Source organism: Mastacembelus armatus, chromosome 10 (assembly GCF_900324485.2).
Source record: "Mastacembelus armatus chromosome 10, fMasArm1.2, whole genome shotgun sequence".
In the NCBI taxonomy this organism is placed as follows: Eukaryota; Metazoa; Chordata; class Actinopteri; order Synbranchiformes; family Mastacembelidae; genus Mastacembelus; species Mastacembelus armatus.
Window position 1 is genome coordinate 16330474 of NC_046642.1, and position 23157 is coordinate 16353630.

At 41.9% G+C, this 23157-nt stretch overlaps 1 protein-coding gene across 4 annotated transcripts; it reads right to left on the reverse strand.

Moving 5' to 3' along the window:
• Positions 1-719: 719 nt before the first annotated feature.
• n4bp3 (NEDD4 binding protein 3) lies at positions 720-22822 on the reverse strand. 4 transcript variants are annotated; one of them, XM_026329592.2, is made up of 11 exons: positions 22565-22822; positions 5673-5953; positions 5360-5531; positions 4599-4811; positions 4142-4263; positions 3829-4024; positions 3642-3734; positions 3294-3545; positions 2854-3112; positions 1999-2316; positions 722-1498 (listed from the first exon to the last, which is right to left on the reverse strand). In XM_026329592.2, exons 2-11 carry the CDS (start codon positions 5918-5920, stop codon positions 1488-1490), a joined length of 1884 nt encoding a protein of 627 aa, XP_026185377.1. In that variant the 5' UTR covers positions 5921-5953; positions 22565-22822; the 3' UTR covers positions 722-1487. The 4 variants fall into 4 exon arrangements, with proteins under 4 accessions (XP_026185375.1, XP_026185376.1, XP_026185374.1 ...); XM_026329590.2 differs by lacking the exon at positions 22565-22822 and adding an exon at positions 15412-15998 and having other exon boundaries at positions 720-2316; XM_026329591.1 differs by lacking the exon at positions 22565-22822 and adding an exon at positions 11045-11064 and having other exon boundaries at positions 720-2316.
• Between the last annotated feature and the right edge of the window lie 335 nt (positions 22823-23157).

A 23157-nucleotide genomic window follows, 5' to 3' on the forward strand; every position in this document is an offset into this window, starting at 1 on the left:
AGCTAAGTATCTTCTCATCCCACTCCAGTCAATCACTCAACCTTTCCTGAGCTGTGCAGTTATATTAAGCCCTAGTTTATATAATGTTTTAAATGCTAAGGTAAGAGCCCTGTGAGTCAGCAACGGCTCATAACTATTCACATTATGGTCTTGCATAAAAAATAAATGTCTCACATTATATATATATATATATATATATACACACAGTATATATGTATAGTAAACAGTGGTCCTCCTGTGTTTCCATCTCAACTGGCCTTCCACTTCTCTGCTGTCTGTATAGCAGAATATGGTATGTGCAGGGGGGAGATATGAGGGAGAGCCTTAGGGAGAGGCTGTGATAAGGATCCAAGGCTAAAGCTCTAAAAGCTACATTAGTCCCCAAAGCCTCTGTTGCTCTGTTGTACATTTTGGCACAAAGCTGTCCTTGGGTTTTATGGGTGCACTCTATGGGGATTTTAAACCCCTCCAGCCCAGACAAGCCTATAAACCCTTGGGTGAATGTCATCAGTTAGACCTTTAACATATTGACAAGTGATTTCTAGCAGTTCAGTTCAGAATACAGTAGGCATGAAAAGCCTACTATAAAGCGTCCTACAGCCTAGATTTACACCAAAAACACCACTGGGGAAAGCACAAACTAAACAGCTATTACACCATTTCTTAAGTGTTTATTATGTGTTGAAAACAAACATACATTTATACTGTACAATTTTAGGTCAATTGAGAGCTGGCTTTTGAATGTTGATCTATTAATTATAAACTATACAATCGAACAACTTTACCTATGTCATGCATTTGATGTTATTGGCTTGGTATGCACAAGAAATTGCACCAAAAAGCAGGGTGGTCGATTGTTTTCTTTGCAATCAAAAGACATGAAATTACGTCCATTTAAAACAACCGTGTGCGTGGAATCCAATGTCAAAAGACCAATCAAATAAAAATCAAAATTATTTACAAAGGATATTGATCTCACACAACTGGAGTTAGAAACTTAACAAGAAAGATTTTTTCTGTTCTGTCAGTAGGGTAAACAGTTTTCTTGATCGCAAACAAGCCATAGTTACAGCACCTTGGCACCAGATAGCTTTAATCTTCTTCTTAACCCAGAGTTGGAGCTTTCCTCCCAGTGCCAAGATGAACCCTGAATCCACAGAACCATCTGCACGCACTGAACAGGTGCTGAGATGTTACTGAGTCACACTAAATCCCTTTGAATCCTTTGGTTACTGTCAAGAATATACAGCAGGCTAAACCAAACCATAACTACAAAACGAACACAAAGTAGTCACAATCAGCATATCAAATTTGACATTTACAGGTTTATTGGACAGAGGTCTAGATGGCTATATTTTACATGTATGTTTCTGCCGAGGCTAGATGTCGGGCAGACACGTTTCTGTGCAGCTACCCTCAGTACACATGTATTCTGTTCTGGGGGCTGTGGGTCTTTGCAGGATAAGACAATTAACAAGAATGGTGAATCAGCTGGAACCTGTGGAAAACCAGGAAAACAGATGAAGTTAAGCATTATTCAAAACACTAATTAGTTTGACTTTTATTGGCCCACAACTGTGAGATAAAAAGTCTGGACATGTTACGTACATTTTTTGACTTCCTCAATTATGAGGTTTGATTTACCAAGTCATTTATTATCTACAGGAAGTCAAATGTTTAATTTACTATCTGAATTTTGACTGAATCTTGACAAGGTTTTCGATTTATAATTTCTATATTTTATAATTTTGACTAATAGTTGACTTGTTTACCCATAAACCATGATTTTGGTTTAGATCAGTCTTTTCCCTCAGCATATTCATGTTAAGTAAGTCTGTTTTTTTATCTTTTCCTGGCAGACATGTTTGTTCACAGATGCCCTACTTCAGGGAGAAAGCAGTTTGCATTGCAAACAAGTCTGTCACATTCAAATTTCAGATGATTCAATCCTTTCTATCCACGGCAAACCAGAGGAAGGTCTGTCCTCTTGTTTTTCACCTGCTCTCTCACTCCTCAGCTGGGGCACTTCTCTTTCCATTGTCCCATTCCTGCTCCCTCCTCCTCCTCCTCCTTCTGCTTCTCCGCCTCGCTCTCTGCATGCCCTCAGCTGCTGCAGCTCCCTCTCCAGTGCTTCATTGCGGTGGTACATCTCTAAGTAGCTGGCCTGCAGCTCCTTCTGGTAGCGGATGACCTTGTCCTTTTCTGTCTGCCATGTGTGCCTCTCTTCATCGAAAGCCATGGCCTGGGCCTCGCTCTGGCGGCGTTCCAGCAGGAGCTCTGCGCGCAGACGCTCCTCTGTAAGGCCCCCGCACTTTCCTGCAATAAGGAGATTCACATGGCTTCAACTAAAGTCCAGCAGAACTGCAGAGGAAATGAAAGACATTGGCTTCTTTTAAATGCAATCAGTACTCTGCTCCTGACCCGGTTATTCAAATGACCTAATTTTTGGTCCAAACATGTAAGCATCATAGCCCAAAATAAATGAGATGAGAGCCTGCTGTGGATAAGAAACCCAGTTAAGATGCCTCACTTACTTTGATGTTAAACAGACATCTGAGGCAATGTAAACATCCTGCTTCTTTTACCTTTTTTTCATTGCATCGTATGTCATCGTATGGCTTACACAGACACAGGCTTCCCACAATCTTTTGTGATTTGCTGTTAGAATTAGTTGGTTTTCAGGCATGTGGAGAGACTTGGATCTTGTAAAGTGATGCGTCAACAACTCAGCTCTTATCTGTGTTGGCGGAGTCTCAGTATGACTCAAGTACTTCATCAAAGCACACAAGTCAAACATCGTCAGGACCAGATGTATACACACACAGTGTTTAAGAGACAGAAATATAAAACTACCTGTTGCACCGGCGGAAGTACTCTCTTCTGCTCCTGTTCTATCTTCATGTGAGTTCTGAGAGGGACATCTGCGTCGCTGTGTCCCCTGCAGGATGAGCTTCAGGGCATCAATCTGGCCCTCTCTGTTGCGCAGCTCTGTGCGGGTCTCCCTGAGCTGCGTCTTCAGCTGGAAGATCTCACTCAGCTTCTGGGTCACCTCCGCCTGGGAGTCCCTCAGCTGCTGCTTTAGCAAGGAGATCTCCCCTGACTTCTGGCAAACCTGAGAGAGTGATGGGAAAATAAGGGATAGGAGGAGGAGAAACATCATTTTTACTGACCCTGCCGTGATCCTTTAAACTGAACAAACGAGGGAGGAATTCAGTTATCTTGTCTGTTCCCTGTAATTACTTCAGCTTCGCCCTGCCATGAACTGTCTCTCTCCTGTCTTTTCAAGGCCTTACCTCCCACTGCGTCTCCTCCAGAGTTGGACTGGTTTGCTTTGCCATTGCACCAGGCTCCCGGTTCTTTTCCCTTTTCAGGCTGTCGAGCTCCTCCTGCAGTCTGTTCTTCTCCTGCTGGGCCTTGAACAGCTGCAACTGCAGGCTGCGCTGGGAACGCTGGGCATGCTGGGACACCTGACGCAGCTTGGCAGCATACAAGCGCTTTAGCTCCTCCACCTCCTTCTCCCACAGACGCTGTTTCCCCTCAAACACCTGTATGAGGAGAGCAGGTGGGTGTCAAACTTTAGAAGAGAGGCAAACAGACGTGTAGACTGATGGTGAAGAACAAACTAATATGTTGAGAGTCACCTGAGCGATGGCACCCTCACTCTCATCCAGGTTTCTTTTCATCTGTTTCAGCTCATGTTCTTTCTCCACCAGGCGCTCCTCCAGATCCCGCACCTGGAAAAGACAGCAGAATAAATGACTTGCCAATCTGTGAATAATACTGACCTGCTCATCCTCCCATCTATCCATCCATCTGCCCAGCACTCACCACTTCCTCTACAGACAGAGAGAGGGTTCTTTCATAAGGAGGTGGAGCCTCCCCTCCATATGGAGCCAGACGGCTCAGGGTTGCCATGCTCCGACATGCCATCTCGCCTATAGCCACGCCCCCTGACCCTACAGTCTTTGGGCTCAGAGCGGTGCGGTCCAAGGAGCCAATGGTGTTAATGTGACCCATAGATGCACTATTTAAAAAAAAACAAAAAAAACACAAAATCCATTAAAATATCCTTTATTCCACACTGTCATTAAATATAAAAAAAATCAATTTTAGCAACACTTCTTTTGACTTTAAAGCTGACCTGATGTGAGCTAGTTGTGGGCGGAAGGGAGGCCGGTACGGCGGCAGGCTGCTCATAGAGTTATGTCCTGAGTCTGACAGGTTATCATCCTCCTGGCTCATCCCACGCACTGAGGACTGGGCCTACACAGTCATAATTATACACTTATTCATCATGGTAACATAATTAGGTTGAGAAAAAAATTAATTTTACTCGCAAATAATAGCTGACTAAAATGAAAAGCCATGAGTTGTTAATGTGTTTGCTTCTTTAATCAATATACAAAGACTAGACTGTGGATTCAGTGCTAATTCACTTGTTCGCTGGCTTTTCCACCAAGTTTAATCAAAGTCAGTAAAAACGGTTTTGAGATATTCTGATAAACAATCAACTTGATAGATCCACTTGTCACTGCTTTGGCAGAGGTAACAACTGTGAATGGATCAAGAGTTAAAGTTATGATCACGTGTTAGGACACCTTGTTACCGCTGGATGTCTGTCCTCCATGGCGGGAAGGGGAGGACGAGGAGGAAGAGGTGGAGACAGCTTTAGGGACATGGGCGTAAGCTCTGTGCAATCCATTGGAAAGTCCATGGTCCAAATCCTCTGACTTGGAAGATGGATAGAGGTTTTGCATGGAGCAGAAGTTTTTGGGGGTGACGGGCTTAAAGGCAGAAGACCTAAAACGAGCCTGGATAAGGAGAAGGAAGAGTCGACAAAATTAAGGGCATTTTCAGAGAAAGTGGAAAGACCTTACCTACAGCAAAAGAGGTTGGACTACGTAGCATGAATCCCACTGTTTCTATTAAATCAATACTGTTCCACTCTCTATGTTCTTAGTGCTGATCAATTCAAGCAAAAAAAGATCTGATTGCAGCAATAAATTCAAAACACAGCAAGTGGTGGTGTCTCAAGTCTGTGCTGCTGAGCTGTAAGAGATTTAAGGCTGATTTATGCTGCTAAGAGGTGATGTCAGATGTAAAAATGTGATGCTGATCAATTTAACTCAGCCCCAGCAGCCAGTCACTGCCTCTATATCATTTATAGAAAAGACACTACGGGTTGACTTTCATCTGTATCTGAATCAGTGAATTAAACTCATTCTCAAACCTACTGCTTTAAAAGCTAAAGATGTAAAACATGTAAAGCGTGACATCGCCCTGAGTCTTAAAGTTATCTACTTTATACAGATTTCATGTTATACCACAGCTTCGCAGTATTTTAAACAACAATATTCACCTTTTCATACTTGCCCCCACTTGGTAGCGAATTCTTTGATAAATCTATTTCAGTGCCGTCTTTGTTGTAGACCTTTGCATATATGTTTTCCTCCTCATGGCCACTGACAGAACTGAGGCCAGAGATAATGTCCTTCTTGCCATCACCGCCCGGGTTTGCTTTAGGCTCTTTTCTGTTTGAAAACACAGCAGGGCAACCGAGGTCAAGTCCCATCACATTTTACAGCCTACTACCTCGCAACCTGCTTCATCTTTAAAATCGCAGCACGTGAAACGCGCTACTAAAGCATCTGCTTCTCAATAGCAGTTCCCACCTGGTGATGTTGAGGTAGTTGAGTAGCTCTCTCTGGGTGAAGCCTTTCTTCAAGAGGCCATTGGTCTGTTTGGGTCTCACCTGGGGAACTGCACGGCTGCCTTTAGTTGGAGATACATCTGGCCTCTCCACCAGACTGCCTACACTTCCCATGGCGCAACGGGATGAGAGGGGTGGGGCTGGGAAAGGGTCACGGAAGTTGTTGTTGGGGCCACGGGTCAGCGGAAGAGTCTGGACTGAAGTTGCCATTGGTTACAGGGCTATGCAGGGGGGTAAAGTGCTCTGTAAAGAAGAGAACAAGTAAAAAATAAGCTGAGTGCTCAGTAGAAAATGATGGAGTGATGCTGCTTGGCAACCTAAGTTCTTTGCACATTTAACATTTTAGATCTCAGGTACAGTATGAATGAGAATTGAGCCTATTCTGTACAACACCATTATACCTGCACATTTTGCATAATTAAACACAATTACACACACACAATTACTGAATTACTTCTACTGAAGTTTGTGCAAAACATTGCACCTCTGGGACATTTCCATCCCATGTGGATAAGATATCACTAAAACCATTCAAAGCCATTTGTGCAATTTTATGCACACAAAACAAATGTTTGTGCTTGAGTCGTTTTTGAAAAATTGAATATTAAAATTCGAAGCTTTGGCCTGTAATATCAGTAGACAAATCACTCCGTAGAGATCTCCTTCATCTGTACATCGCTTGAGCACATTTGTGCATGCAAAACAAACACCACAGATCATTTATCTGACTTAATGAGGCAGAAATGTTTTTTGGTTGTAAGAACAGTGTTTCTAATGTTTCAAACCTAACCACTACACCACCCTGCTGCAAAATTGGACATTAAGGAAGCCGAGGCCTTTGCTTAAAAAACATGTAATGTTTAATTTCTCAAAAGCAGTGCAGGGACATGGTTGCGTTGTGCTTGGACAAATCGTAATGATTTCATTAATATCCTGATCATATGGGATGGCAATTTCAGAGGAGACTGAAAGACTAACTGATTTAAAAAAGGATGATGATGATGAAGCCCATGGAGGCTGGTCAGTAAAGCAGAAGGACAGCCACCTGAGGGAAGGATTCTTTTAGATGTTAAAGTGTAAATGTCGTAAATGTCTGGAAAGGGGTTGTGCACAATGTCAAGGCAAACCATCCAGTGTTTGAGTTTTTTTCTCCTTCTATTGTGGCTACACATTAAATATTGAACATCTGACCCTTTCATTCTTTGCTGAAATTAATTACACCTCTTACCCCTTTACTGCCCTGAAAGGATGTTGATCTCTGGCAGGAGAGCATAAGCTGACAGATGTTTCATCAGCTGTGTTTCTCTGCACAGCTGCCTCAGAGCACAGCTAGAACAACTCAGCTTCCAACATCACAGCAAAGCACTTCAATACAAAACAAATGCATGCACACATACTGGCGCCCATGCAAACACTGATATACAAAAACAATTAATATAAAATGATGCCTGGGGAAATCCCAAACCAATCAGAAAATGATAGGGTTGTTACAGAATCGATCTTGCCTCACAGAAGCTCATGTTATCCTTTCCCAACTGCAAGGCAAAAGACTAAAAGATCATGTGGAACATGCACTGTGTGAGTGTAGCGTTGTTTTTTTTGTTTTTTTGAGATAGGGCAGCATATGTCACTTCACAATCCTGTTATGTAACTCTGATCCAAATAGGTTGCTACAGCAGTGCTCATTCCCTTAGAAAAAACGATCAAAATCAGACAAGAGCTTTAGTAAACATTACACATTATGGGCAATTTAATCAAGTGCCACTTTGTTACACGTTTCCTGTCATACGAAATCAACTCTAACCACTGCACCAATCTCAGTGTCAGTACCTTTATAAGTCTAGAATATGAATATATTGAATATATTTATATATGTAATTACAATAGCCTACCAAATTACACCTACCTGAAAGTCATTATTGTTGTCAACTTGAGTTCGAGCCTGCTCGGCTCTGCAGAGCAGTTTTTGTTTGTACAAACACCCCACTCCCATAGTTTTTCAAATCACCCACATACCCCCTCCACTCCTGCTTTTCAGACAACCTCATTAAGGATCACTATTGATTTCACCCTCCTGACCCTCGCTCTTCCCATGCATAAACACCCCCCGGCAGCAATAAAACATTGTGGAGCCCATAAACTACAGCAACTTACTGCAGACTTTCTGACTACAAACAGGACCCGAGGGAGGCAATTCTCTTTCTCTGCTTAGCTTAAGTGACACCATGGAACAGGTAGAATTCAAAGGGCCATACTGGACATTTTGTTTGTTGTGTCCCTAAAGCTGTGTCCATATCATCCTCCGGTAACTACCTGTTTGGAAATATCACAACCATATCATGAATCTTAAGACTTGAATTTCTAACTTGTAGGCAATTACTGGTTTTGCATTAACTTCATTTATAATATGAAAATACATTAAGAGAGGCTTAAAAGTTTCTTCAGATAAGTAATCCATCACTGGGAACATTGATATGATTATGTGGTAATGCATTTCCTCATTCATGCATTCAAGGGCATGAGACATCCAATATTTGAGATTTGGCTGCTAACAACCATTTTTCTGTAAAAGTATGTTGTGAAAAGATTCAGTGTGGAAGATAATCAATAAGCAAACATGAATGTGTATTTGATCATTTCTTACAACAGCTGCTGTCTTGTACATGACTCTTTAAGTCTTGGATATATTTTATATAAAATTCTGGGTGAGCTCTCAAACATGGTCCTGCTGGTACAACACAGGGTACACAAAGTAAAAAAGTCACTAGGATGGGTGTGTTACCTCTCTCAAGCTAGTTTCATGTCTCAGTAAGTAGCTCTTAAACAATAGTGAAATGAATTGAAGACTAGAAGGTGAAAAATGAAGGACTGGAAATGTCTTTGCAGTGAAATGTAGATTATTTACACGATGAGGTGCTGAAATATGCAGAAGTATGGTAGTTGCTCAGGAATGCTTTGGCAAAGTCATGGCTGCATGGGGGATCGAAATATGGCTCATCCCAACTAATGACTGGGCCATCCTGCCGCAATTTTACTGTTTCACTGCCATACACAAATATCTCATGTTTGAGTACAGACACCCGCAGTAGCACTCTGGCATCTCCTCTTATTTCTAATACAATCCAGATTTATCAAGTACTTTGCACTGCTGGCCTCGACAGTTACAGCAATTATGCAAATGGTTAAAATAGGCAGCGAGAGCTGTGCAATGGCAGCTTCAGCCCACTCCACTCAGGGCTCTCAGCCAGGCCGAGATCAAAGCAGCCCAAGCTGCTCATGTTTATATTCATGAGGTACTATTTCCCCCAGTGTAAAACTTTCCACTAAAGCATCCGGCTCCTAATAAGCCAATATAATACAGGCTGAACTCAGGCTGAGGAAAGAAACCTAATAATCAATGATGATGAATATAATCAAATATAATATGATGCTTGGTGAAAATCTACACAGCTCTGGTGCTGTCTGACCAGGAAGTCTTACCACCTTACAATGTCCAGGACTTAGTGGAGGTCATGTTGAGTGTATTTGCATCTGACACAGTGTGAATAAATCATGAATGTGCCAAACGTGATAGCCACTGGCCAAGGTCTGACAACATATTTTTAGGCCCTGTATTTTACTCTTTGTGTCTTGTATCTGCCGAAGACATGAGAGGCCAATCGATCCTTGATGGGAAGCTGGGGTTGGGGTGAGGGTGGGTGAGACAAAGCAATTGCTTTTGGGTAGATAGGAGGGCAAAAATCCTTTTAGGCTGCAACCGCAAGTCTTGCTAGACTGAAGAAATCTTGCATCCAGTTGTTTTCCATAATTGCCTTCTAGGATATGTGCCAGAGTAAACCAGGAGACACAGCAAGATTTAGAGCCCAGCCCCGACTAGCCAAGAGGCCCTAAATCTCCCTCTGTTGCGCGCACACACACACACACACACACACACACACACACACACACACACACACACACACACACACACACACACACACACACACACAAAGCAGTGCTTCTACCAGCCCTGAACAGTTGGGGTCTAATTGAAAAGTGCTCTGTTCTTGATTTACACTTCTTTCAAAGCTGTGACAGGTTTTTTTTCAAAAGCTGCTAAATTTGATCAAACATAAAAATGCTTGAGATCAGTGTGTCAGAGTGCTGAGTAGACTCAGCCCAGTGTGCGTCTATGTTTCTAATGGCCTCATTACAAAGCAATGCTGTAAACAAAACTCTAAAGTAAAATTACTACAGAACATAAATTCATATCTTCCACCTGCTGTGTATTATGGGTCAGGATATAAAATAACATTATTCTGTTAATACTGTACAATCCTAATGATTGACAGCAGTGTACACTGAAGAGGAAAGATGCAAACAGGATGCTGACAGGTGTGAGTCTCCTGTAAAGGCTTATGTTGATGAAGGTTTTGGCTCGTTTGGCTCAGCGAGTTTCTCAAGCACCAACCCTGAATCATCCAGAAAACCATACAACTACCACTTCACTACAATCACAAAGAAAACAAAACATACAGCCTTCAAGAGGATTGAAGGTTTCAAGGACGCTCTCTCCTAAACTATTGTAATCAGGTCGCCTGTGGGGAAAACAAAGATTTCAATGAAACGCTTGAGTGTGAAGAGGGGACACTGCAAACCCTCAGAGACACGCAGGTCAGCACTAGGACTGACACAGAGGAGAGAGGGATAGGAAAGCCAAATTCCAGAGATGCTTAACAGAACACAAGCTCGGGCTCGTTGATGCACAAAATGCTCACTCCCACGGACGCTCAATCGCACTTGTGTGTGCGCGGGTCACTCAACACAGCCCCGAAAAGACAAAAAAAAAATAAAGCTTATGCACACCATGCTCCTCTTCCCTCAGCGCTCGCTCTCCCCTCAGCTCCACGATCAAAGTTTGTTTACGTTTGTGGGGTAACTTAGCAGGTTACATCTAAAACTCCTACACAGTGCACACTCTGTTGGATTATATAAGCTCTATCAAAGCCATGCTTTCTGGTTTTCACAGCTGTTAGTTGTGTAAAACACTAAATAAAACAATTACCAAAATCAAATCAGCCACTAGTCTTACTCAGTCTACTCTACAGAAACCTGCAGCATTATATTCTGGTAGCCTGACACTCCAGCTTTCTAACAACAAAAGCCATGACAACATATATGTTGCAGTGTCAGAGATTTGATAGTTATGTTCCCATTTCGGCCACAAGTAAAACCAAGTTTAAAATTTCAGTCAACTTGGTTCGGAATGTTTGTGCTGGGTAGGCCTATATAATCTTGGACAGGGCTCCTGTGAAGGAAGGCAAAAAAGAGAAAAAATTGTCTCCTGCTATTTACCTGCTCAGTGAGCCTTGAAAACTGTGGAAGAAAGAAACCACACGTATCACTAAACATGTTACTAAAATCAATTAAGCAAACACATTTTCAACAAAAAGATGTTCCCTGTAGGATGCTTTAAAAGCTGCTGGGAAAATGCAGTAGCCACCGTTTTAAACCAGTTAATCCTGGATATAATTCCAAGTAACAAATGGGGATCTGTTTCTACCACACAACACAAATTGAAATGAATGTTAATTTAAGTGTGACTTTCTCTGAACCTGTTTTGAATGTCTACATTTGTCTGCAGCATCAGGGTGAACAGTTGAACAGGTGTAATAAGTAAATGTGAGAGCGTCTGGTTGTAGGGCATGACAGCAGAGGAGTGCTCCGCAGCAGCCTTTAATTGTTCATTATAAATGGGAGACAATTAAGCAGACAGACCTTATTCTTCTCCACAGACTGTGAGGCCATTCAGACTAACCAGGACGCTAGGAAGCACAGTGATGAAATGTTCTTTAGTCTGTGATTTGTGTAAGATACACATGGACATTTTGTCAGACACCTAAGGCTAAACTAACTCCAGGTGTTTCTTGGCTTTCTTCTCTTTTCTGAATGGGAGAGCAGACAGAATTTTACATTAAAGGTCAACATTCGTTTTATGACACTCGCGATGATGAGAAGTGTCTAAGTGAGGCATGGCGGTTGGATGTGGTGGTGTTCAAGCTGAAGGCCTAGTGTTCGGTCTCACACTGTCTCCTTTGATGACAAACACCCCAATTTTCACAGAGGCTAAAGGTCACATTTGGTCATAGCCGAGCAAACAGGGTGCTACTGAGCACACAGAACTCTTATTCTGCAAGTTCTGACAAAGGAGAACTGTTATTTGGATAGTGCTGTCCAGTCAAAGCCATGCATGTCCAAATTTGGCAATTTTGACTTATCTCCTAATGGGTGGAGAAATCTCTCCTGCCTCTCGAACCCCCTTTAGGCTAACTAAGAATGCTTTCTCAGAACTGGAAACATAAGGAAACTTTACATAAGGAAGCTGACATTTTGGAGATAGGACAACAATGATAGGATGATCAATTCATATTTCACAAATGTTGATATAACCACATTGTAAAATAACACAAATAACCATATGTCAGCAACCTCATTATCCTTTGACATTTTAGTCTTTTACTGGATTTGATCTGGTTACTTCTGTTAATTCTCTCTATGGTGAGTAGATCGATGAGACAAAATCTCAACACTAAATCTGATCAAACTTGCATTAAATTTCCACAGCAGCCTCTATAATTACTCTACAATCAGACTTAGAAGAGAAAATTGAAACCGTGGATGTGAGGTTACACCAGGGTATTTATGAACTCGACAACTCCTGCTCACGACCAGCTGGCTTCACCCTGCACTCCCTTCATTATGTCAGCTGTCAGCTCCCTCTGAGGCAAACCAGCTCTAGCTGGGTTTCCTCACTTTGTATCTGTTAGTCTATTGACAGTGGGCTGAGCCGTCACACCTCTGCTGACTTCACAGTATTCCTGCACAGAATTCAATTAGTGAAACCAACTACAGTAGCCATGGCGGGGATATCTGGGGTGACTGGTTGAGCTGCTGTTTCATGGAGCCTTATTGATCTGGATCTGACTGATGCTACATAAGGCTGAGAAGTCAACACCCGAGGGAGTGTGTTCACAGGGCCACCTCTCACCTCTTAAAGTATTTATTAGTGTTATTTAGGGGTAAAATTCTGTTCTGGTTCTCTGTCTGTGTGTATGAGATTAGTAGTAAGTGACATCCTTCACTTGTTTCCCCCCAGGACCAAAAGAGAAATACTGTATGCTCTTGTACTATATTAAACAATACAAATAAAAATATAAATTTAATGTCCTTTTTGATATTCTGTCTAATTTATATATTCATATATGTGAGATTTATAATAATAATATTATCCTATAGGGGATAGTATTTCCTATCATAGAAATTGGTGATTGTCTGACAGAATATCCAGTAAAATTACAGATGTTGCGCAAATCTGTGACTCCCACCATCAGCTGCCTTTAAGGTGAGCAGTTTTGGAGCACTGGACAAAATATGAACACAACAGAAATCCACTTTATTTCAGCAGATACTGATTCACTAAAGATATGCTTGGTCGATCTGGGATATCTCTACATTGTGGCACTGTGTGTATATAGAGTACAGAGCCCAGCATAGTGAGAGTGTGATAATGATGAACCTTGTATTTTAGACTATCACAGTGATCAGATGATTGCTCTTCCAGATGTTGCCCAGTTCTGTGAGCAATGTCTGCGATATCACACTGGGCAGACTTCTAGTACTCCCCTGATTTATTCAGGACGTTAACAAGTGGAAAAACAGCATCATAGAGAAATATTTCCTCACCTGACATCATTGGAATTTGTGAGGGAGCAAACAACACACTGACAAGCTATTTATCACACCCAATCCTGACTCCAGTTCAAGTTCTCTGTTCGGTTTCAGTTCACCTTGTTAGCAAGCAAAACCTTTACAGTGTTTGCCAACTGCTGCTAACGGTAGAGAGCAAAGTGTGGAAACCAGTTCACATTCCTCACATTTCTCACTGGCTGATTATTAATGTGCCTTCACTGATATGGGCGATGTGGACGGCCCTCGTCCACTATATGACCTGAAGTGTTGTGGCTTATTAAAAAAAAAAAAAAACATCAAAAGACCTACAGTACAGTATTGTTCAGAGCACCTTTGTTCCCATGAGAACTATTTTGGTAATATCAGACATTTAATGACTGATAATTTTACCGCATATTCACAGCGGGGCCGCTATATAGTGTTAGACTGATCTGATCAAGACAAAAGCAGGAGAGAGCTATCTTCTTATTAATTTAATTACAGAAAAAGTGTGTGTGTGTGGGGGGGGGGGGGTAGGTGCATGAGCAGAGACTCTCTTTCTGTTATCGCTCTGTGGCTTCTTTGTTTCCTCGAGCGGTTCATGTAGGAGTCACTGTTCTGTGATTACAGCGATAGAAAGCGAATGATTCCCACATCGACCCACACCTGAACCACTTGATTCACTTAACAGCTACAGGAAATGTGCATGTGAAATCACACACTACATTAACGGAAACAGGGAACCGTGTGGCTGAGAGCTGATCGGGATTCTAACGGGATGCACAGTTATGGGTTGACTTGTAGTATGACTTAAAAAACAGTAATGCTTCTCAAAATAGGCCTAAAAGTGCATATCTAATAAGCTTTATCATTACATCCCAGGAATCTTTTTCTTTGATCATCTGCACTGTAAGACCAGGAGACAAGCTGAGCAGTGATGCTGACACACACTGATGCTGAATCAGAAGATCAGCACTTCTTCTTCCTAAGTTTCTCTGGAAAGAAAGTGAGTGCTGAGAGGCAGCACCATGGGAACTACTGAAAATGAGATTCAGGTCACAACTTTACTGTAAAGAGTTTACAGTGATAACAAAGCAACAGAGGATCAACAGAGAAACATCAACAGCAGAGGAATTTCACCTTGAGTGAGTGATATTTTGCCTACAAAGAGAAACTGGAGACTTCTCGAAACACAGGCACTAATAGAGGAAGAACAAAGTCACCTCAGTGAAATCTTGTTAGTCTGCATGCGTACAACAGAAGCCACGAATAGTCCTGAGGGGGAATTCCAGAGACACAAATAGACCATCAGACCAGTGATCATTAAAAAAGAAACAAAAAAAAAAACAAAACACAGATGTATACAAAAGTGGCTTTACAAAGACGTGCCATTCAGCAAAGCAGATAATCCTATGCATTGCTATTCAAGCACCATGTGTCTCCATTTTGTGACATTCAATAAGTAACAGTTAAGTAGCATATTTGATCTGCGCTGGAGGTGAATGAGTTGATTAGGCGACTGCTCAGTGTGACGTTAGTTATTCACCCAGGAGAAAAGATTTAGTTAAAAAGTTAGCTAATGCAGTACCACTGCAAACAAGCACGCCTTGTGGGCTGCGTAATTATCTATCAGGCTGCTTTCCCCCTCCTCGCTGCAGCTTAAGCTGCTTTTTGACAGCGTTGCCTTAAATCACAGCATGATTTCTGACCATGTTGAGCTTGCTGGCATGTACAAAAAGTCCAACTTTTCCAGCAGCGATCTCAGGAAAGTGTAAGATATATACGCAAGTTCTTTTGATCTGAAGCCCAATATCACACACCAGACTGAGGGTTTGAGATGCTTTCACTCTCATAAGACTTTTAATGTGAAATAAAAACCCAAATTATTATTATTATTTTTTTTATTTTAGGTCAACACACACCCAAACTTAACTCCAGAATCTAAGGGCACAGTTCAATATAATGGAGAGTAGGAAGAAAAATCACTTGTTTACCTTGTTCACCTGGAACTTCACTTCTTTACTCACTCTATTTTGCTCTCCTTCTCATGCTGCGTGCAGCTGATTATCATAACAATAACATAATGACTTCCCGTTTGTCGATTTATGATGGCAGTCGGGAGGTGTGTGTGTGGAGCTGGGCGGGAGCTCTGTTGGTTTTAACCACCGGCCTGCAGTCCAGCACGACTGTCGTGGACTGTGTGGGGATGGTTTCGACAGAATCAACAGTCTCACAGGAGAGTTACCTGTGTTTTAGACAGGAAACTGGGAGAAATCAGCAAGTTGTCCTCTATAACTGGTCTGGACTCAGAGCCTGGTACTTCACTCTTCACCCTACACCTTCTCCTTTTTCCCACATGCTCATATCATTGTGCTCTTTGAGCCCTCTCAGGGGCCTGTGCAGTTGGACTTGTTCTCCCGGTTCAACAGACAAAAGCCCCGCATAAGAACCGGCTCTGAGGCGGTCAATCGAGACACTGTACTGACACATGAGAGCCAGCTTCATTGGGCAAATATAAACAGATTCAGTACGTCTCGTGGATAACAAGACAGCAATGAGGGATTGGATACGGGTTAAACGAAAGAAGGTTGAGAGCAGGAAAAAAAAATAACAGCACAGATGAGGAAGAAGTGCAAAATTAGAGCATGGGGGGGTTGTCTCAGTGTGGACCATCTGGGCAATAATGAGTCTAAGTCTTCCTTCCTGAGACTGGGCTCCTGGACTGGTTCTGCACTATATCAAGCTGCATAATTCAAACTGGGGACGCTCGAGGAGGAATAAAATAGAGGACATTGTTCTCTTCCCTCTTACCAGAAGAGAGCAACTCCTTTTTTTCTATCTTTGCCATGTGATGTAGGCTGCAGTTTTAAACTTCTTAAAGCTGGCACCAACGGGTGGGCACATAAGAATCTCAGCTAATAAAGCACCTTGCCAACCAGAGATGCACTATGTAGAGATTGGCAAGATATTAAAGACATTCCAGAGCAAGAATGCGATGCTTTATAGTGCTCTTTGGCCTGCTGAGCCCAATTTGAACAAAATCAGCTGAAAAATGAAAAGTGGACATAACTCCATCACAGCTAATCAGCCTGGTCTAAACACTCGAGCAGATGCTGTATCCCTGTTTTACCCGTCTGTCTGGGACCCACAGGCATATCCAGTCTCAGATTCCACAGATTCTCAGTTGTAAGTTTCCCAACTGGCTGACAGACCAGCTTCAAAAAGAAAGCTCTGGGAACACGGAGGAGTGGTAAAAATTTTTCTTTTGTGTGTATAAACATATGAAAAAATGTCTGCAGGAAGAAAGGAGGAGAGGGTACAAAGAGAGGGTGGCACCTGGAGATTCTTAGGTGGAGATTAGAGGCAGAAACAATAGAGAGGGACAAGCTGGGGCCTGCTTACAGCTACTGTACCTGTCTGACCAGTCAACTACACGAGACAATTCAGGCTAGACTCATTTCCTTTGCCTAAGCTGTTCTGGACAATAACATTACAGGAAGAAAATATGGGAGTCTGGTTCTTGAGAATTAACATTAGCTGGGTCAAGGCACCCACCTGAACTTGGTCTATCTGTCTGTTTGGAATTATTTCTTTCAGAAAAATTAGATATTTGAAATTCTGCCAGTAAGTTCAAGCAAGAATAAACATAACTTGGCTCTTTTTAAAGGTAACACACTCTACCATCACTTTTGAAGCTCAATAACTGAAGGAATAGGTCAACACTTTGGGAAACACACAGATCTGCTTTTTACTGGAGCGTCGAATAATAAGCCTGCCACCACTATGATAGAACAGCAAAATGAAAACAGAATAAAACAGGACCTTTACAGCGTTAGTCATTCTTAACCACTCTTCCACTTTACTACATGTAGGACCTAAGATATCAGCAGGTAAGGGTATCAGAGTGTATTGATTTTCTGTAAAAGAACAGGATGTGACAGCGAACTGAAATGCTTTTGTAGAGAAGAGAGCTGAGGCTGCCTCGACGACCGCTCCTTGTACACATATAAATAAACAACAATGCCCACTCGCAGAGGACGGCTTCAACTCCTGCCCTTTTGTTCTGCCATGCTACAACTCTTCAGACTAAATAAAAGAGACACAGGCTGGATAACATGTACACACACACACACACACACACACAACGTGCAGTTCATTCCAACACACACATCCAACATAACACACAGAGTAACCACTGTTGCTGATATCTATAGAAGGCAGGTGAGTGTGGGAGCTTCTCGTGAGTGAGATAAGCCCAATCAATAAAAACACAAGGAAACGATAAAGCGGAGCTGAGGTGGACGCTGACTCACGCGGTAAAAAAAGCTTCATTCGTTAACAATACAATAGCTGCAGGATGAGATTCTGCTAGAATTAGTGACAGAGAGCTGCTATTTCAGTCTGACTTCTGAGCTGGTGACATTTAGAGACAAAGGCTGCACTATGGGGTCTGTCCAACCTTCTACACTCTCAGACCTTTCCCCTCTGAAGGTCAGTGGGCCCCGCCATCCCATGAGGATAAAACTATTGTTCAGTAATCAGGTGGCAGGTCATACATCAACCATATAGTCGGTAATAACAGCAGAAATACTCTATACTCTAGTATTTAAATATTAAAGATATGCCTGATTCATCTGGCAGGAGAAGAAATTTTGATTGATAGAAATGAGCATGTGGGCCCTGAGCTAACTCCCCATTATGCCAAATCCACCCATGCATACTCACACTCACATAAACTGTTACATATCATCAATCTGTGATGTTCAGTACATTACTTGAGTTATTTTATGAAGGTTTTTCTGATTTCTGGCAGGTAATTTGGGCTATTTTTAAGCTTAGTCTAAAAATAGAAATCAAAGGGCTAATGGCAACACAGGCATGAAGGCGTCTAAACAGTGTGGCTGACAGCAGCTGTGATGTGTGTTGCAGGTGGATGGATGCACTGCCACTGCAAATTTTATTATATACATACACTCACCATTAAGTACCCCTGGATAATGAATGCAATCCAATAAAAGTCATACCCTAACATCTATCTTTATGATGCTTGAAAATGCAAATATATACAGTATATATTATAGACAGTGTAATTAAAAGTAGTATTAAACTGGATTATACTCAGCATTATATTGTCTGTATATTTTTGGCCTCCGTATTTAGTTACATGAACAGGTCACAATATTAGGAACACCCCTGACTAAGACAAATAATGACATAGGTTCATCATAAGCTGTGGCCAACAGTTATTTACACATCCAGCATGCAACATTTGCCTTCATGTGGAGTTCTGTTTCTGGCCACCTGACAAAAGTAGTTCTACTATTCAATGTCATTCTGAGTCTGTTTTGGTTCCTAACATACACTGTACATAAAGATGCATGACATGTCAATACTTTCTGCCACTGTGGACATGTGAAACAGAAACTTTGTGAATATAGCAGCGGCCATCTTGGTTTTACGAAGTGTTTTGCAACCAGACTGTGCAGGAATGACCAGAGGTGATGTCGTGGTATCGGGTCGCCAATCAAAGATCTCAAGACCCTGAAATACATTCCTTTGTAATATCAAATGACTTATTTGACTGATCACTTGTTTACAAATCAGTGTGTTTCTACCAACCTGAAATGATGGTAGTCATATTTAATAAAAAAGGATTTACTTTATACATGGAAATTTTAATTTGACTCATGTTCCATCTGCTAAATTAGAGGGGGCAGAATTTGAGGAGTTGTCACGCCATCCATAGTTATATACAGTCTATGGTGCCTAGCAACTCCTGAGGGAGTGAGTACATTTATCTTTTTGGTGTTTATCAGAACCTTGTCAGTGAAAACAGATGTCTGCCACTGAAAACTAGGTTGATGAAAACAACCAGTCTGAAACAAGACAGTAACTTTGTGGGCGGTAAAACTGCACTGAGCTGAAAGAAGCTACGCAACTCTCTGTGGGATCGGCACTACAAGCAACTCCCTTATCGATACTCACAGTAATGTGGCCCAATGCAAATACAAAACCAGATAAATTAGGAAAAGGTCAAGTATATCACTTACCCAGATCTCTAAGCTACTGCATTTTAGTTTTAATATTACGAGGGAATTTCCAACCTACTTTCAAAGATCGGTCTTCAGCTACAAGGAAACACCTGCCTGATAATTATTAACTTGGGTGTGTTCTCTGTCCAGGCTTTTGGAAAATAACTTTGTTCAAGCTTAGAAACCCAAACGTACAAGATAAATTCATGTTTCACTGAGGTTAATTAAATGTGAGCTACTGTCCAACTCCCACAAGACCATCATGTTTATCACATGTTTGCAAGGGCTGGTTAAGGTAAATAACTGATCATCTAATGCACAGTTACATAGGAAATACATTTTCTGGCAATTACAGTAATACTGACCTATGTTTATGTTTTATTTTCTTCTACTGACAATGAACTGATTCAAACTGTTACCATTTCACGTGATAGCTTTAAGCTGTGAAAGCCCTATATGCAACCGTGGCAGAATTCAGGCAGACAGCACTGCACGCTTGGCCAGGTCCCCAGGTGATTTTCTTAACCCGGCCAGGATTTAATCGCTGAGACAGACGGCCCAGAGAGCGGATCAGGCCAGCCACCGGCGGGGGGATGACCGACTAGTGAAAGCTCTGAGTGTAAGAGCCTGACACTTTCTCCTAAGAGCAATCAGGCATAGCCATGTCTATAAAGAGTCAATGAGATGAGGGCAGACAGAAAAGAGAGAATAGGATAATAGGATAAATCCAAGATTAGGAGCAAACAGCGAGAAAATGAGGAGAAAGGGGAGGGAAAGGAACCAAAAAAGATTTGGGGAGACAACCCAAACCCGGTGAACGAAGAAGTGCTGATTAGTGTTTGATTAGCTTCTGACCTGAGGGGAAATTGCTGTCAACCAACACAGTGCCATTACGCCTGTGCCCTCCCTGCTACACCATCTGTTTGACTGTAGTATGCATGACTGACCTGCCATGCACTTAGATGCTGTAAGTGGTGAGAAGTATGCTGGATTCACTGGGCAACACATTTAGTGGGTAACACATTTAGCTGTACATTTAGTATTTACATCAGAACAAATATATAATACTACACTATATATCATTCATTCAAAGACTGTGCTTGGTGGAAAGGAGTTTGTATCCTCTAAACTTTACAATAGACCAAGCAAAAGGTCAGCTGACATCTGACTGTCAGATGAATTAGTGTTTCATCAGCTGCCGACGCTTTAAGGAGACACATATACGCAAACACACACACACACACGCACACACAGGAGAGTGTCAAACCCCCAGGGAGCTCAAACAGCTGAACGAAGACATCACATCAGCTGCCTCGTTGATTCTGCTGAGAAAAAACAGCAAGGCAGACCATGCTAATAGGTTACTCTAAAAATGGCTGCGTAAGATTTTGGGTAACAGATGGTATTTGCAATAGTGACAAAAAAAAAAATCATAACAATCAAAATTGATAATATACAATGGGTTTGCTTTGAGAAAATAGATCACACATTATGTCTGAAAATAACAAATAATGTAATTATTGAACATATGAAACATCCATCATCCATCCATCATCTATACCCACTTATTCCTAACCAGGGTCCCAGGGATCAGCTGGAGCCTATCCCAGCTCTCTTTGGGTGAAAGACAGGGGTCCACCCTGGACAGGTCACCAGTCCATCACAGGGCCACATAGAGACAAACAACCTCACACACTCACACTCACTCCTATGGGCAATTTAGAGTCACCAATCAACCTGACATACATGTTTTTGGACTGTGGGAGGAAACCAGAGTCCTCGGAGAAAAGTCAATTAACTTAACGTTAATCAAAATCTGGAGTGTTTTCTAGGGATCCATTTATCTGTCATTAGACTAATAGAAATTTTCCTATACTAAGAAATAAGATGCTTTTTTGGAAAATAACCAGACATCTAACAACACAGGTTTCTGATCATCTAAAGAAGCTACAGGTGTTTCGCTTTAATGCATCACAGAAACAACCAGATTTTCTCATCTAACACCAGCAGTATCGAACCATCCAGGTAGTTTGTGTTGTTGAGTCAAGCGTCTATATTTTTAGCAGCAAAATTATACTACAGTTTTATTGGGTTGTGGGCAGAAATTCATGGTGATATCTTACGTAACTTCTGCTTAAAAAACTAAAGCTCCCTATAAAATTTAACATGCAAATATCAGCAAGTGCAAGTTATACATTCTCACAATTAAAAGTATTAAAAAGAAACTAATACTACCGGCATGAATAAACTTTACCCACTGGGGTAAATGATAACATTAGATTCTGTATGTTGGCAATCTGATTGGAAAAATGTATTTTTGTGTCTGGAACAATACTTAGGTTTCTCAGTAACTGTCATTGCAGTGATCAGTCATAACCTCTTTGAATTTGCCTATAATTCATCTCTAAATTACAGGATTGGTTACCACGCAATCTCCACCGACAGCTCACACGTCTATTGTCTCTCTATTGTGAGACCTGCTCCTTCGCTTGCATCAGCACACACCCATAACCACCACGCTCAATGGGGCCTTTCTGCAACGCTCCATGAGTCCTCAGGTCAGAGGTCACCTGTGGCTTCTGGTCTCCATGACGACAGCCTGGCAGTCCCCCCAGACTGAGCCGGACTCCCCCTCACCTTCACCCACCACCCACGCATAAACACACAGAAACAGTCCCCAAACTCCTGTGCAGCAAAGGAGATCCTGGAGTGAGTGTGAGCTTCAGCCCAAACATTTACAGCCATGCAGGCCAAACACTCCAATACAAATCAGTGGAAATGCAGGAGACCACCATAGTTGCAAAGTGACAAAAGACAAATGGCAAAAAAAGAAAAAAAAAAAAAAAGAAGTCAGTGTTCATCCATCACTTTTACACACAGACACTGAAAAACCTCCCAAATGCCAGGACAACAGAGAAACGATTTGTAAGGATTAACCCTGATTTGAGCACATTAACTCTGTGGTCCAGCTGAAAGCAACAGTATTCCTCAACTTTATTTATTATTTTTATTTTATTTCACTTCTGAACATGCAATAATCATGAACAACAACAAGAAAACATGCTTCACTATAGAGACACATGCCACACAAAAGATTAGACAAATTGGCTCTCACCATATTGTGCACGCAGGACATCTCTTGATCAACACTCTGCTGCAGTTTTGTCTCGCTGGTTATATAATGAAACAAGAGGCGTTTACGTGGCTCCGCAGGATATTTTCCAGGACTTGGTGCGGAGCAGCAGAGAGCTGGCGGCGAGGACAGAGTGGAGCTCAGACGGGGACTGTCTCTTTTCCCTCTCGGAGGTTTGAATAGCCGAGAGAACAGAGTGAGAGGAAACATGAGACGCAGGGAAACATGTGCCTATGCCCCTGAAACGGGACCGGGACTGACACATGAAGAGGGGAACAGCGCCATCTAGCGACCTGACGAGTGGGTGCGCTGTAGAAACAAAATAAATAAATAAATAAATAATAAATACATAAAGGCACCCAGCTTTCCCTTTACAGTCAGGACTGGATTACCAACCAGGTAAAGTGATGGTCCCAAATGGCCCCTGAGCCCAGGGCCACTAAAAGGTTCGTTACATAAAAACTGGATTTGAAAGTTTTATTACTTGTTATGTGACATCATTATTAGATGATGTTGTGGCACAATCTACTGGGAGATATTTTAAAGACTTTTTGTATTATTTTTGGTCGGGTGAT